The sequence below is a fragment of the Falco punctatus genome (assembly GCF_963210335.1).
Source record: "Falco punctatus genome assembly, chromosome: 5".
Lineage (NCBI taxonomy): Eukaryota > Metazoa > Chordata > Aves > Falconiformes > Falconidae > Falco > Falco punctatus.
This window is the reverse complement of record NC_137584.1, coordinates 28,498,970-28,516,425: the sequence shown is the minus strand read 5'-3', so window position 1 is coordinate 28,516,425 and position 17,456 is coordinate 28,498,970. Positions and strand designations below refer to the sequence as shown.

The window sequence follows — 17,456 nt, the reverse complement described above, 5'->3', positions numbered from 1 at the left end:
TACATTCCGCCCTCTTCAAGGCCAAGTAACTGTGAACATTAACAAAAGAAAGATTAAATGTGAATAGCATTTCAAAACAATTATTTTCTTATTTTCTCCTGTAGTAGAGTCTTACAGGATAATACTGTATCGCTATATACACAGGACTATACTCTTATCGATGGTCAATATAAATATTCAGACTGGATCCAGTAAAGTTTCCCTGCATCAAAATACCAGGTAATATTTTCAAAAGTAAATAAAACCCTGAAGATCCTAAGCCTCATCTGATGTTCAGCAGTATTAGATCCCAAATAGATGAGCGTGATCTCAAAAACCAGACAGAAATGTATCTAAGTATTCTACCTGTAGCTCAGCCTACAACAAACTATAAGCCAAAACTTCTCATGAATTCTTTTTAGCTCACTAATGCCATGGGACAAGTTCGTGAGATTACTTCAGTTGGCAGCAGGAATGGAACATTGCTCATCCCATGCAACTTATCAAATGAGATCTAATTAGTTATCTGGGACTTACAGCAAGTCATCTGCTTGCTAAGCACACTTATCATTATTCCTCCTGTTTGAACAGCAAGCGTAGCAATTACTGTTATCAAATGATAATTAAAATAGCTGGAGTTATAAATTCATGGGGCTAGTACAGGAACGGGTTGTAACAATTCACAGCTCAGAGAACATAAGTATGCCTTTAGAAATAGTGTTACATAAACATGTCGCTGACGTACTGTCAGTATGAAATTAAAATAAACATTTATAGTAATAGCATTTAGCCAGAATAAAGATTTACACCAACAGTATCACAAATAAACAATCTATTTTCATCTGAACATATTCAGTACTTACTCTGGAGTGATCGTGTAGGGCCTTCAGACATGTTATAGCACAGTATTATAGTTCAAAGATCTATTAGAATAACGTACTTGACAGCAGATGCATTAATCCCTACGTTTACTTCGGTTTAGCAGCCTTACTCCTCGCTGGCTGACACTCTCCATTCCCTGACCTCTCCGCTGTCCCGATTCTGCTGTTCGTTTCAGTCCACACTTGCTTCTGCTTTCTAAACCAGCAGAAAATTATTTTCTGTTTTGTTGATTTGGCTTTGCACTGGTTTACCAAACTGGAACAGCTCAATACAGGCAAAACGTGTGCCAGAATGCAGGCAAAATATGAGGCAGGACCAGGCCAGCTGGTGTGTGGAATGGCAGCAGAAACCAGTTGGATTGTCTTAGCCTTCTTTTAGTTTAGGCTCTCTTTTATAGGAAAACTTCTGGACTAAAAACCCCTTAAATTTCAGACATGACCTTTTCTGACAGAGATTACAAAATCTATTTGATTGCTTTACCAGAAAGAGAAGCCCAACAGCTTGACATCTATAAACAGAGCCCTGACGTGATCCTAAGCAACAGCAGTATTCACTAGTGCAGCCAATGTAGTCACAGACACAAGTCTGTGATTAATAGTCCTTAATCTCCTTTTAAATGTCCCTGTAGTATAAGCCTATTAATAGCGGGTATTGAAGTTGCGGTTTCATTACTTTAGTTTCATTGCTGAGTAGCAGGTAACTTCCTATATGAGATGGAGCTCAGGGACTAGCCAAAAGAGAACGCTCAACTGAAGAAAGCAACTGGCAATAATGAAGCGAAGGAAAAACAGATCCAAAGTACACATTTAGGGTGTCCCAGAAAGGGATTTGCTTGATACCTAGTTGTAAATTACCCAAAAAGTTTTACAGCTGAAAAAAATTAAATCTCCAAAACATAACAAAGTTTCAAGCTGCTTTATCAAAAAGAGGTCATTGTTACTGCTGTTACTATCTGAATGGTGGTACAATATATAGGAATACATAAATACCGGGACAGAATATGAAAGCTCACCCAGAAGAAGCTGGTTTTATCAGCTCACAGATTCCAGATTCTTGCACCGATACCAAAATTGTCAAGGTAAATCTTAAGACTCTAAAGGTAGCAACTGTGCTTTGAAAGGGATCACTCGTGACATGTTTTTTGCTCTTTGTTGCTAGTTCAAGTCAAGCACCAGAGGTAATAGCCATCTTGGACTAAAAAGATAGGAAGGACATGGGGAGAAGAATTCTATGCAGACAAAATCTTGCGAAAATGGTATTTTGCAACAGAGGAAACTTATTGGTGTCAAAATTAGTCTTCAAAACATTAGGACAATTCAATGGTCTGATGACCTAGCATTTTCAAAGACATCCTGTGAAGGCAAAAATGAACCTATGGCTGTCAGGATTTAGTACTTCTGAAAACAGACAAATCCAACACACAAGATTTGCTTTTACATTATGAATTATTAGCAATTCATGCCTTAGCTGAGATGGGGACTTTGCAAAAGAAGTATTAAAATGCTAAAACTTGTAGAAAGAAAAAAGTAAAATTTCACTATCCAGAAGAGAAAGGGGTTTTTGCAAGCTACTTTCAAGAGAAAAAAAGGTTGTGCTAACTACTGAAGATTAACTAACATAAAGCCTATTGTGTATTCCTTGTACTTTATAAGGGATGCAGAAAAGGAATAAACAATCATAACACTGCACACAGAAAAAGAACAAAATCATGTGTTCAATACTTAATATGGAATACTTCAAATTACGAAAGTTTCAGAATGTCATTAGTATTTAGGAGTCTATATGCCATTTCAAATTATTTGGCCTCTAGAAAACTAAACCATTTTAAAGTGTTGTTCAGGCATCCCAACATGGTAGTTCGTTCCCTGTTGACATGTTTAGGTGCTGCAGTTGGTCCCTAAATTGGGAAATTAAATTCTGAAAATGCTTTGAAGTTCCTTTGCTACTGGAACGCTTCGTAATATTTACAATATGACCATCCTTGGAGATACAAAAAAGCCATCTGGACATGGTCCTGGGCAACTGGCTCTAGTGACCCTGCTTTAGCAGGGAGGTTGGACCAGATAACCTCCAGAGGTCCCTTCCAACACCAACCATTCTCTGATTCTGGACCCAACAGCACCACAACACCATCAGAAATTTCAGGTATGAGAAGAGAGAAAACCAAAAATACTTCTACATGAAGATTTATAATTAAGACCCTACCCTGCTATTAATGGACATAGCTTATTTAATGCACAAGTTTAGTTCTACTGAAGACAAGCTGATGCATAAACTGTTCCAAAATTAAAGCTATGTGTTCACAAATGTGAGAAGATACTATAAGGCCCCTCTTTGGAAAGGCAATTTTCCTAGGTCAGGCTAGTTCTGCTTCATGATCAGCAGATCTAAATATTCCTGATGTATTGAAAAAAACTATTGACTCCATTAAAAAAAAAGATACCACATCTGGGTAATCATCATTTGATTATCACATGTTGATATGTTCTGTAACTTATATTAAAGAGGAAAAAGAAGACAAACTAAAATTTAAGGAACTAAAATTTAAGCTATTACATTTTACTATAGAACTTTATTTCACAGTGCCTTCAAACCTGTAGTAAAAAGTAGTGTTACCGAAACCATTGTGAACATCATGCTCACACATCTATATGTACAGAAAAAAAAAAATTGATACACACCTGCAGCTTTTCATCCACATCATCATCACTTTCATCAAGATCTTCATGGAGTAACCGCCATTCATATTCTACATGAACATGAGAATTAAATCTTCCAGACAGTGCTTGAGTAAGCTAAGGGAAAAAAAAAAAAAAAAAAGACTGTTAACACCTGTTATGGGCAGTACTTATTTTAAAACAACATATTTAAAACCAAACAAAAGCCACATAAAGAAAGAACCTCGGTTTCTAAGTACTAATTTTATTTTAAAAACAGATTTCGGTAATCTGGAAATTACTGTACTGGGCTAAGTTTAAAGAATTATGCTCTGTGACCAAATACAACATAAAGAAATCTAAAGCAACCAGTCTTTTCATTAACCACTCTAGGTCCATTCTCCATTTTCTGAGAATAAGCACCACATCCTATTTGCTTTGCTTTAGAAATTCCAAGTCAAAGAAATTAACTGCAATGGCACTTGTTTGTTTTTTGAATCAGACTCACTTGTGAAGAAGCCCTGAACCCACTAATCCATTTTTCTTGTTTACTAAAAGTAGTGACAGCATACAACTTGTCTTGACAAAAAATCACAAAATGGTTTGGGTTGGAACAGACTTTTGAAGGTTATCTAGTGTTGTTGTCCCTACCCGCTCATAGGCTGCGACATCTTCCACTAGCTCAGGTTGCTCAAAGTCCCATCCAATGTAACACTGAGCACTTTCAACAATGTGGCATCCACAACTTCTCTGGGCAATAAGAAAATGGCCTTCATCCATGTCCCTCACCCATAAAAAGTACTTCAGTGATGCCATTTCAGTAAGACATGAGACACTTAGAATCACAGAATCACTTAGGTTGGAAAGGACCTTTGAGATCATCAAGTCCAACTGTGTACCTAACACTGCCAAGTCCACCACCAAACCATGTCCCTAGACACTACATCTACATATCTTTTCAAATACATCCACAGATGGTGATTCCACCACCTCCCTGGGCAGCCTCATCCAATGCTTGACCACCCATTTGGTGAAGAATTTTTCCTCATATCCGATCTAAACCTCCCCTGCCACAACTTGAGGTGTTTTCCTCTTGTCTCATCACCAGTTATCTGGGAGAAGTGACCGACCCCCACCTGCCCGCAGCCTCCTTTCAGGCAGCTGTAGAGAGCGATAAGGTCCCCCCCGAGCCTCCTCCTCTCCAGGCTAAACACCCCAGCCCCTCAGCCGCTCCTCATCAGACTTGTGCTCCAGACCCTTCCCCAGCCCCGCTGCCCGTCTCTGGACACGCTCCAGCCCCTCCAAGTCCCCCTGGCAGTGAGGGGCCCGAAGCTGAACACAGGATTCGAGGTGCGGCCTCACCGGTGCCCAGTACAGGGGGACGGTCACTGCCCTGGTCCTGCTGGCCACACTGTGTCGGACACAAGCCAGGGTGCTGCTGGCCCTCCTGGCCACCCGGGCACACCGCTGGCTCACGTTCAGCCGGCCATCACCCAGCACCCCCAGGCCCTTTCCCACCAGGCACTTTCCAGCCGCTCTGCCCCAGCCTGTAGCGCTGCCTGGGGTTGTTGTGACCCAAGGGCAGGACCCGGCACTGAGCCTTGTTGAACCTCATACAACTGGCCTTGGCCCATCGCTCCAGCCTGTCCAGATCCCTCTGCAGAGCCTTCCTGCCCTCAAGCAGATCAACACTCTCCCCCAGCTTGGTGGTGTCTGCAAATTACTGAAGGGATCCTACTTGTGGATCTGGGACTAATAGCTCAAACAGTATAATTCGTGGGCTCCAAGAAGTTTAGCCTTTTCAAAGCATCTGAAAAGAAACGTGGTTTTCTTCTTAAACACATCTAACTTATAACTATTTGTAAGCCTACAACTATTCTGTCTGGAATATATTAGTTGCATATTTAACTGTAAATGTTAAATATTCAGACATGATTCTGTTTAAAAATACACAAACATACAATAATATGCCATACTTACCAACTCTTCACAGTGAGTATGTTTTAAACGTTTAGCTATATCAAGTGGTGCCTCTCCTGATTCGTTAGCTATATTACAGCAAGAAAAGAAAATTATGATGATAGCTGTCACTATTAACATGACCATTGCTAAAGATAAAGACAAACCTACAGGTACATAGTGAAGAACTAGACCAACACACTCTAAAGTTCATCTCTTTTCTTCACATGTTGGTCCAACTCATACCAACCCTCCGAATGTAACAAGCAGTAGCAACCTAACATGCCATATATATGGAATGATAGCCATGAAATGGCAAGTATAAAACTAGACAAGGTATCAGCTAAAAGTCTTAGTACTTATCTAGATTTGTTAAAATAACAAGTGTAATGTGTAAGGAAATTTTAAGCTTGAAATAAACACTGAATACTGGTGTGTGTTTTTTTATAATGAAGATTGTATTCACAGAATTATGATAAACAATTGAGGAGAAAATGCACTTCTTCCACATTCATTGTTTCTTATCTGAAGCAGTGACAAATACAAAATTGAAGTACACATTACCCTTTTACCTATTTCAATAGAAGCCTTCCCTCTCAGCAGCAGTTTGAGGCACTCGACGTTGTCTGTCAGACAGCAGTAATGCAGGGCTGTGCTACCTTTACACGTTTGCTTATCTAGATTGCCACTATTGGAGTACAAAAAAGAAGAAAGCTGATTAAACTTAGTTTCCTATCCTATATTAATAAACCTTTCTCATTACAAGATTTTCGAAGAATAAAATTACATTTGCAAATACTAGAATTAGTTTTAGTATTTATATTACTTGACATAAAAGCAGTATCAATAATAGTTTTCCATACACTTACCTGTTCTGCACTAAAAAGTCAACTATATGAAGGGATGTTCGATCAACTGACCTAACAGCAAGGTGAAGTGCCGTTTCATCTTGCTCCTAAGAATAAAAAAAAAAAAGAGGACATTTGTTTTTTCTGATCTACAGAGAAGCAGGAATTTTACGAAGACACAAATTAGATCAATTAAAACTTTTCATTTCAAAATATCCAGACATGCTACCATTAAAACATGTCTTGTGAAGACTTTTGTTGCTTCCCTTTTGTTTCTTTGAAGTAAACAAAAAAGTGGGTTGAAAACTAATAGATTACTGATTGATTTAATATTTAACATTTTAACACATTTAAAATAATGACAGTGTATAGAAACTGTTTTAGATAATATCTTCTGTTACCATTAAATTATGTCACTAAAAGGACAAGTGTTCAGAACAGTGTTTCAAATATTATTTACAAATAAGAAAAAAAAAACCCAGCCATTTTTGATTAATGAAAGCATATTGCACTTATAACAATTTGTCCAATAAAATTTACAGTACTTACATGGCCATTGGCCAGTGGAATTTTTTCTGTGAGATCCACACCGTCAGCATATACTTGGACTAATCCAAGAATGTCTCTTGATTTGACTGCTTCACAAAGAGCATGCAATTTAGCTGCATTGTCAGCATGCTTTTTCCTTGCGTATTTTCTCTCAATGTACTTGGCAGTAATATAATCTTTTCTTGCATTCCTGAAATTGAATATAATTTACTTCTATAACTTTTAGCAGAAGATACTCATTAGAATTTCCATAAATACATGCAAGTAATTTGAAATAAAATCTGGGAAAGACTATTTCTCATTCAGTATAATTTTTCTTTTTAAATATGCATGTAAGACATGCAGTCTCGTATTTCCAGTATGAAACACAGCTACAGAAGATGATTCAAACATCCAGTATGAAGACAGATGATGAATTTTCCCCTCTGAACTCTGGTGTGAAGTTGAGATCAATATTACCCAGGTCTAGGTACAGAAGATACATCAAAGCTTCATAATGCTGGTTTGTTAAGAGCAGCCTTGCAGGTTTATGTTTACCTGACTTGAACTCCTACACATGCTGGAAAGAGACAGAAGGCATGGGATACAAAAATATGTCTTACACCTCTGACGCATAGACTATCCAGGCCTTGGATCTGTATTGACAGCAGCGAGTACGTTCTGTAAAGCAACTCTGGATCACAACTGTAACAGGGAGGATGTAGTGGAGTGTTTAGTTTCACCTCTGAACTGAGGTGAAGACTTAGAACACTTGAATCAGCATATGAGTTACCCCTTCTGCTGTTGATACTCAACCAACAAATGACTACTCTTTCCATCACAGCAAGAGGGGAGCTTGCATGCCTCCCAAAGGCATAACTCCTTACCAGCTTTTGGGATGTATGTAACACCGCACAGAAGACATGTAACAAAGTCATACTTTATCATCTAGATACTACATAATGGGCAAAAAGAAAAAAAATCAAATAAATTGAATCAATGGATAGCTCTTATTCCTAAAGCATATGACAGTATTCCTTCACAGTTAAAAAAAAAAGCCAGTCTTCAGGTTCTCATTTCATTAAATGAAATACTGATATGCAGAAGTATCAAACTAAATGATTTATCTTAAATATGAATATTTAGAAGTCTTCGTATGCTATTGATTCAGCATTGTCAAATTATTACTATTTCTAATTATTAATATTCTCTATTATTACTGATAGTACTGACACTTGAATATAATTGGCAAGAATTATTTAAACTGCATGGTTTAATGCTGGTTCTGTCAGAATGGTGAAAGTCCAAATAACGTAAAATCAGCTTAATCCAAAGCCAATTCTTTTGGGCTTGTTTCTGCATCATTTACTAGCTCTTTTCTGATAGAGTAATACCCAGCCAAGTAGCCAGCTGTTCTTGCTGTGTCTCTGCCATCACCGTTCAGTTTTTTTCAAGGAATTCAATTAAATATTCTGTCCTCATTCCACATAGTTATGGACTTAAGTCCTAGGTATAGCTTCTAAACACTAGGTGTTCAGTATCTTTCAGGTAACACGTGCACTTTATTCTGATTCTGTTTTAAATAGCACAAAATTAATAGCTGTGGTTTTAATTGCTACCCTTGTAAGTCTTTAAAATTCCAAACAAGTCATGGCTAATTTGTTTCTGTCCCACAAATCATGATTCAGAGGGCTGGTAAAATTATCTTTACTATTAGGGAAGGTACAATCAGATAAAGTTCAATAAAAGAGGCATGCAAAGCATCAGAAAAAAGGTTTAATCCTTGACTGTAAGGCTATGTGTAAAACATTATGCCCTCCATGGCCTGCTGGTGCAAACCATAATGGCACAACCCATTAGCAATATTACATTAAATGCCTGCCTTTTTCAGAAGTAGTGGCTCTTTACTTACATATCACTGCTTGGATTAGGTTTGACCATCTCATCAACTGGCAGACAGAATTCCATAATCTCATTAAACCCAGCATTCCCAATATTCTTTGCAAGCTGTTTAAAAAAGCATAATCCACAGATCACTTAGTAAACATGTTCAGTTATTGGCCATGCACATACTAGTGGGAGGACAAGGGAAAATCGGAGTTGGGGCTTTTTGTTTCTGATTCCTAGATTCCAGCAAATACTTTGTGCTGGGTAAGAACACACACACGAACTGTAACAGAACAGCTGATATGTGGAAACTTCTTTGTGTAGCAAAGCTGAATACATTTTCTTCCTTTGAGGATTACAGTTCTCTCCTAAAATAATGCTAAATAATTAATGGAGTAAGTATTTATGAAGTCCTTAAATTTTTAATCTGAGAGGCACATTCATATGTCAAACAACTGTGTTCTTTTAAAAAGCAACCAAGGGTAAAAAGACTTGGAAACACAAAAACTCTGTAGCCTCTAGTAATTTGAATTTTAAGATCAGGCAAAGTTTACAGTAAGACACTATGTTCCAGGAGGTTCCCTTAAAATTGAAGAATTAAGTTTTCTTAATTTATGCTTGTCCAGAGGCAACCTTCAGGACTGGAACAACATATCATAGAATGGTTTGGTTTGGAAGGAACCTTAAAGATCACCTAGTTCCAACCCCCTGCCATGAGCAGGGACACCTTCCACCAGACCAGGCTGCTCAGAGCCCCATCCAGCCTGGCCTTGGACACTTCCAGGGATGGGGCATCCACAGCTTCTCTGGGCAACCTGTGCCAGTGTCTTGTCATCCTCACAGTAAAGAATTTCTTTCTAATAGCTAATTGAAAGCTACCCTCTTTCAGTTTAAAGCCACTTCCCTTTGTCCTGTCACTACATGCCCTACTACCCTTCTTTTAGTACTGAAAGACCACTAAAAACTCTCCCTAGAGCCTTCCCTTCTCCAGGCTGAACACCACCAACTCTCTCAACCTGTTTTCAGGCAGTGCTCCAGCCCTCTGATCATCTTTGTGACCCTCCTCTGAGCCTGCTCTGACAGGTCCGCTGTCCCCTCTTTGGGGACCCAAAGCTGAATGCAGTACTCCAGGTGACAAAAATATACTTGTGTTGGAAGTATTTTATAGAAACTATTTTTAAGTTAATAAAAGTAATTTGATTACCAAAAGTTCAGATGTTCCCAGCACATCTAATGTCAGTGATTGCATTCTGGAATAGTGAACACCAAGTTCTCTATGGATTCCTGAGCATTCAATGCAAGTTAAAATTCCCAAATTTGTTGAAAGCCAGGTAGGATCTGAAACAGAAAGCACCCACAAAATTAAAATTTATTCAGGCAGTTATTTAATTCTAGAAAACTTATTATACAGAAATTAAATTCTGTAAAATAAGATACCTGTATGTGAATTATCTTTTTTATTTATTTAAGTCTTTACATTACTCTGTTGGGGTTTTTGTTTGTTTGCTTGTGGTTTTTGGGGGGGGGGGTTGTTTGTTTGTTTTTTGTAAAGGCCATTGCTCTCAGTGTGAGAGCTACTCAAACAGTCCAGTTTGTCGCTCTCCACACAGCTTTCAAAAACTGCATTTTTCCACCACCAATATAATGGTGTCACATTCTCAACTGGTGGTATAGGTGCAGTTCAAACTGAAATAACAACACCTGCAGGGTTGGGTTTTTTTTGTATTTCAAGTATAGACTTCAGACTAAGTGAAGCAGCAGTGATTCTAAAGTACACATACAGCACCGCACTACAATGGTTTCTCACTCAACTATTTAAAACATACTAAAGCTCATCCCTCTCCTTTTGTAACCCTTGCTTGTCTTTTCTCCTGGTATTATGCATTCTTGCTATAACATTCCCTAATCTTCCAGGCAAATTATTAATTTCTGAAGTATTAGACAGCTTAGAATTTCATTTCTTTGATAAAAGTTTGGTAGTAGTTATTTAGAATGTTCTCTTTAAAGACAACAGGATTGACTCTTCCCATAGTTTTTATACAGTATTATTGCTGGAAGTTATTATTGATTTATAATAAAGTGCATATAGCCTCTAGATCTAATGTTTTCAGCTGCAGTTTCAGATAAAAAAACCCCAAGTTCTGCAGTGCCACTGTAACATAAAAAAAACACAGGAAGCAGCAGGATTTAAAAAATCATTTGAAGAGGATAAAAGTAGAAATTCATCGATCTACAAAACCAACACTGTGAACTGTAGACAGCAGGTACATTCTCTTCCAAATAAGCACAGTCTTAGACATATCCCCTGGCTCACTCGCTAAGTCAAACATTACCAAAAATAAATAATAAAAATGTGTATAGGAAAATGCTTCCAGTATTTTACTGCTGTCCAGTTCACCTAAATCTTATGTAAAATACAGGCTAATAAAGTAAGTTCAATTGACTTATATAAGCAAAAGTTACAATTAGTAAAATACATGGGAGAAAAATAAGCTTCTTAGTAACTTTTTTCCTTACTGACAATATGCATATAGCACATCAATCTTACTGAAGTAGTGCAATTAAATTGTTAGCATATTCTACTGTGTATAATTTTTGTGATATAAGCAGTAAAAGTGAAAGCATAAAACATCAGCTTAAATACTCTCATGAGACACAGAATTTTTACCAATTAGAAATATGCTTAATTGAGTCACCTTGTGCTCCACAGTCACAACACACATCATTTCCAGTCATCCTCTGGACTTCAGATATAATTTCTTTTGTCAGTTCCTGGACAATATTATTTTCTCCTGTGTTATCATCTCCTTTGAATGCATTATTTAAAGCTTCCTCTTTGCTGTTTTGTAGCACAGATGTCCATCTAAAATGGCAGTAATATTTTGCTATTAAATGTTTCAGCACTTCTGAAGTTCAAGGTAACATCTCAGTAGAACACCAGTATCAAAAATAAACTTAGCAATGTAACTCACATTTGACACTCCTGTTCATCCTCTGCTTGAAAGTGGTATGTTCTGTCATCTGCACAATAAATAATTCACATACTGATTAAAAAAATAAATTACTGAAAAACTGATTTTGCAGAAATCTCTCAGAAAAATTTAAAATTAATTGATGTATGACTCCTGAAGTCTCTAGTCTCATCACTGGAGTGATAGGCAAAAAGTCTATTTAGCAAGTTTCACTCTTACTATCCACAGTTCACCTATGTTTACTGATGTGGCTTGTTGCTCTTTAAACAGAAACCGTTTTCTTCAGTGCTGTGCTTCTATCACATAAGCAACAGGAGAACAGTAATTTTTCCATGTTTTAGATATAACGTCAGTAATCACAAGTCTAAAATTATGCTGGGGGGTGGTGGTGTGAGTAAAATATAGTGTCTGTACTTGAGTTTATCTATGTATAAGAAAGATTTAAAGTTTCCAAATGAGCTCTTAAAACCACAGTAATCAAAAACGGCAAAAAAATTTTGCCAAACACAAAGTTCAAACTACAACTGGAATAAGCTCTAAGCTGTTTCAAGTAAATCAAGCTCAAAAATTTCAATTTATTACTACTCTTGAAATTCTAAGCATTATCATAGTGTGCTATTGAAGAAAAAAGCATAATACATTTTAAGTCTGTGAAACAAATGAGATATGATACAATTTGATTTGGAGTTAAAGTTAGAATAGTTGATGAGAAGAACAGAGGTAAAGCTACTGACAAAAAGATATCCTAGGCTGAAAATTCCTGAAGTTTGAAAAATATTCAGGCAAAAAGATACTAAAGGATAGTTTCAAACATGGAAAATAGTAAGAGAGTAAGGATACATGAAAAGACAGAAAGGAAAATGCTAGATAAAGAATAAGAGATGTTATCTTGCCATGATACAGCAATTTGCAGTATTTAAAAAAACAAGGAATGCTTTTACACTCTATAGTAAATCAAAGTGAGAAAGTGATCTGGAGAAAGGTAAGAGGCCAGTTATGACTTCTCATAGGTATGACAGGACAAAAGATAATGTTGTGATAAGCTGATACTGTGCAAGATATGACACAGTCATCAACAAAGAAAGAAAGCGCAAAAGCAAAGAGAGAAGATCACTTGCTTGTGCAGAAATGGAAAAATATTGCATACATGGGTACCAGTCTATTAACATAAGTAGCACACTTACATTTACTAATACAAAAGAACTTCATGCTCCAGTAAATGAACAAATAAGGAATATTATGTTCTTCTCCCCAAATAATTTGAGATACATATTTTAGTAATGTATTTCTATTGAGTTCATAAATACATTAAAATGTTGCAGTGAGAAAACAAAGGAAACATTCTACTGTACAATTTCATATCATCTCATTAAGTTCCTGAAACTATTAGGTTTCAGTGGTTTTAATATGTACACTCTGTCATTTTTGTATCTATTAAGAGATAACAAAACTGAAGTTTTCAGTATTTTTTCCAGTTACACAGCAACCACTATGCTTAAATGTCATGGTTTAAAAGCTTGTTTTGACCTTGTACAAAAGTGGTAACTTTTCAAGATCATTAGCTATGACATTTTCAATATAAGGAATGATGTCACAGCAAAAATACTGTTACTCTATTGTAAGGTAGCACAAAATGATGTACAAAGGAATAAAGACAGCTTTAAAAACAAGTGGTTTTCCACATAAACAGGCAGTTAGCTGCATTATGCTAAAATAAGTAAAATGGTAAATTGTCATAGGAAGGACATTTTATAAAGGCAGGCATTCTACAATTGTGAAAATGTTTAAGTGTGTTATTGACACATCTACAGAAATAATGCAAAACTCTGATATTTGCTGCAAGTAAAAAGACCTAAACAACAAACCTACGTGATATGAGGTCAAAACATTTTTTCTCCTCTGGATTTGTTTTCACTTGGCAGGTTAACAGATTGAGCTTTGCTGGAGGTCGGTTAGCCTATTTGAAGATAAAACATACACATTTTAGTATTTTGATTACTGATCAAGCCCTGCAGTCTGAAAACATAGAGTAACACCCCATTGGTCAAAAAGACTTGACAAATGGCTGTTACTTTAAGGTACCCATGTTTTGATTTATGTTTTCTCCTGCATCACAGTTTGTAAACTACATTTTTTTTTTATAATTGACTATTTTGTTCACTCATAACTGGATAGACACTAGAATTTTGAAAGGGGAGAGGGGTAAAGTCACTTTAATTATCACTATTCTGATCACCTTACCAGTAACACTTATATGAAGGAATCAGGTATGACAGAGAGATTCATTTTATGTAAGAGTAATCCTCCTAACTTTTAGACATTTAGTTCAAAAAAACTTAGTTGTCTAGGTTTCCAATAATCAAACAATTTGACTCCTGCTAATGTCTTTGAAGAATCTAAATAATTAGTTTAGAACAAATGCTCAATTTTAAAACCAGTAAAGTGACACTGAGAAGGAAAATAAGAAATTTGCACAAAGAAGTCTTGCAACAAACATGCAAAACTAAGCTGAGATAGTTCATTACTAAAAAACGTAGAGAAACAAAATATATTCTATAGTGATACATATTTTCTAGTCAAGTTCCTCTCAGTTATTTCAGTTCCTTACTGAAGAAAAAGTGGCAGTGTTTTACTAAAAGCAAAATGCACAAGCAAACTTCATTCTGAAAAAGTCTCATAAAGGCTACAAAGACTTTTCAAATAGCATCTCTGTACTAATGTGTTCTTTCCCTTAATTTGCCTGTCCTACAGACTTGGGGTAAGACCTAGAAAGATATGTTTGCAATCCTGACTTGAGGAACGGCTTGCACCTGCTGCAATGGATAACAAGTTTCACTCTTCTTTTAGAATAAATAAATCAGAAATCAAATTTAACCAGAGAGGCTCTAGTCTAGACAATAATATCTGAAAAATAACAGTTCAATCATTACGAATGTACTATTATAAAGACAGCAATATCTATAAACACGTTACTGCACTTGTTGCGTTCTAATAATTTTAACCTATCGAGTTGCTAAAACAAGATATAATAATCTAAACAAGAACTATTATAAAATGAAGCTAAACTACCACATAATGTAATTAACTTGCAATGAATCATAAGAAATGTAGATCTTCTCAATCTCTTCAAACTTATTAATGAAAACCTTTCATTCAAAAATGAAGGGAGAGCAAGTCTGAAGAGTACAGGTTTCCTTGAAATAATTGTATAATGATGATGTTGGCCAAAAAAGAACATCATTGTATCTGAAGACCAGTAAAAAAATCAAAACCATGGAGAAACATAAGAAGGAAAAGAATTACATATATTTTTTTACTGTTTAAAAAAATAAAAAAAGACGAGAAGCATGTTGTCCTTGAGAAACAGCATGCTCATGCTTTGCCCAACATAAGCAGCAGAATAACAAAGTCATGCATGCTTTGAAACAACAAACCTGCAGGTCACTTGCTGGGCAACGTAAACAAATTGTACCCAAGAGAGGTTTTGAAGGCAGCAAGATGACAATTAATTAATTGTATTCTCTGCCTAGTAAATAGCTTTTCAAATTCCAGACATTCCTTTTAGTAGTATAAGCCCATACAGTTTTCATTATTTTAGCCTATCAACAACAGTTCTTTGTAACTAGAAGCATGCAAGAAAACTTCTTGAAAACGGAAGCTTGAGCCCATTTTCTCGGTTATATTTAAATATACTTAATATCCATAGCACTAAAGTTCCCAATGTTTATATTTGTTAATGTAACTGCTTGTCCAAGAAGTGTCCAGAAGCTGCCTACAATGAAAATACAAAAAAAAAAAAAAAAAGCAAACAAAAATAAAAATTTAAGTACTTGGTAAACAAGCCACTGGGCAACTCATATATACCTTTCTCACAAGCTCTATGAGAATGTAAAAACACAAGTAAACTGCAGTTAAGAAAGAATCAACTTGCCCCCAGTCCTTTGGATCTGAAGCACATTCAGGACCTAACTAGTTTTCTGTAACTTATGAAATATGAGGCTGTAACTGGATCACTAGAAAGCTTCAGAGAGGCCTGAAGGACCAAAACACACAGAACTCATCTCTCCGGATAGGAAAGCACAGCACTAAGATCCATATCAGGATCTGAGAATATAAAGAAATGGCTGCAACAACCTAAAACACAACCCGGGCCAATGTGCTGATCTTGATTCCAAACAAATTCCAAAGCTTTTAACTGAGGACCTCCCAACCTGAAGTAAGCATTAATAAGGGTATCCTTATTAATCCTGACATCTTCATGTGTGGCTGATACCACCTTATTCATGCTTCTATCCTGTAGCCAAGTAACAGCCTCCCTGAACTCACTTCCCCAACATGCACCCGTTACTTGGTGGACAACACACTTCCATCACACAGCGGATGCTGCCTGCGGAGAAGTTAGAGCCACAAGACAAAGGGAGGTAAGGCTGTATAAATTCCTTAGCCACCCTATGCTGTACAGGGATCCTCACGTTTGGCAGGATTAGGAGACACTAGAAGCAGAAAACGGTAACAAATGTGTAACTGCTATTACACTACTTGTTTGAAGCCTCAGGGCTTCATTTTCCTGCTCAAGTCTTTGATTAGACAACTAAATTTCAGACTACTACTGAATTTTTGGACACCAACGTTAACACACCAACACCCCGAAAAGATGTGCTGCCACCTTTCATGCCATACACGCAGATGTCAGCATCAACTCATGTTCCTTCCTGCAGAAACAGTAACCCTCTATACAGCAAAACTGACTTACAATCCATTCTAGCAAAAAACGGTAAGTGTAGGAACCAAAAGCTGGGGCCTCTAAAAAAATACAAAGGAGTGCCATGATACAGAGCTGATTTTTACAAAAGGCACAAGCAAATGTGTCCACTTACTTAACAGACTGGTTGGCTGATTTTATCATGCATTTTTTTCTGGATATCACAGTCATTTACTTAAGAATCAAAAGATTAAATGTGATTCTTTTGCCTTCAGATTGTCCTGTTAATCATAACTGTAGATTAAAGTTTCCAGCAGTAAAGAAAGAACAACAACAAAAAAGATTCCTTCATGTAATGAGTTTCTTGTATTCCCTTTTTGCAGACAATGACCAAGTTCCATTTAAACTCCTTAAACACAGATTAACTTTGAGGGATCTGAGGTTCCTCAAATACAAGTTTTTCTCTTGTGACTTCTTGATCCAGAAACCACTTAGGAATTCCTGTTTACATGGTTCAATCTGCTTCTATCATAGTTTTTTCTTCCACATGCGTTAAATTGCAGTCAAGTAGATGTCAGAAGATTTCCAACTGCTAACAATTACACAAAGGAACCATCAACCATTACCTTGCACATCCAACAAAATGTCTTTTTTTCCATCAATCATTACCTTGCACGTTGCCCTATGAATCCTAATTTCTTTGAAGCTCTTAGTTGTCTAAAAGTGTAACTTCTGCACATGTGCCAATGCAGACACATGTATTCAGCATTACAGCTGGGTGACTGACAGAGAACCAACCCTATTCTACCCATGCATGCCAACAGCACCTGGCAGTCAGAATACAGCGTTTGCAACTGCCTGAAGATAGCCGTTCTAGAAACTAACAGAAACAGTAGTCCCTCAATAAAGAGAGGCTACATGACCAAAGCACAGAAATCCACAAAGAATACTTAGCCTTTAAAGGAAAAGCATTTACAAATTTGTATCAGATAACGCAAACAAAACTGACAACTGAACTTCTAAGAGATGTTTCATTTTGATG

At 36.7% G+C, this 17,456-nt stretch overlaps 1 protein-coding gene across 2 annotated transcripts in view; it reads right to left on the bottom strand.

Moving 5' to 3' along the window:
- Positions 1-17,456, bottom strand: part of ASAP2 (ArfGAP with SH3 domain, ankyrin repeat and PH domain 2) — a 101,937-nt gene that overhangs the window by 17,288 nt on the left and 67,193 nt on the right. For both annotated transcript variants that reach the window (XM_080387848.1, XM_080387849.1), the window contains exons 12-21: positions 13,582-13,669; positions 11,713-11,761; positions 11,437-11,603; positions 9,945-10,078; positions 8,766-8,860; positions 6,875-7,064; positions 6,347-6,432; positions 6,050-6,165; positions 5,499-5,566; positions 3,543-3,656 (exon numbers count right to left, since the gene is read on the bottom strand). In XM_080387848.1, the coding sequence (XP_080243974.1) occupies positions 3,543-3,656; positions 5,499-5,566; positions 6,050-6,165; positions 6,347-6,432; positions 6,875-7,064; positions 8,766-8,860; positions 9,945-10,078; positions 11,437-11,603; positions 11,713-11,761; positions 13,582-13,669 (1,107 nt within the window). The remainder of the gene's footprint in view (positions 1-3,542; positions 3,657-5,498; positions 5,567-6,049; positions 6,166-6,346; positions 6,433-6,874; positions 7,065-8,765; positions 8,861-9,944; positions 10,079-11,436; positions 11,604-11,712; positions 11,762-13,581; positions 13,670-17,456) is intronic.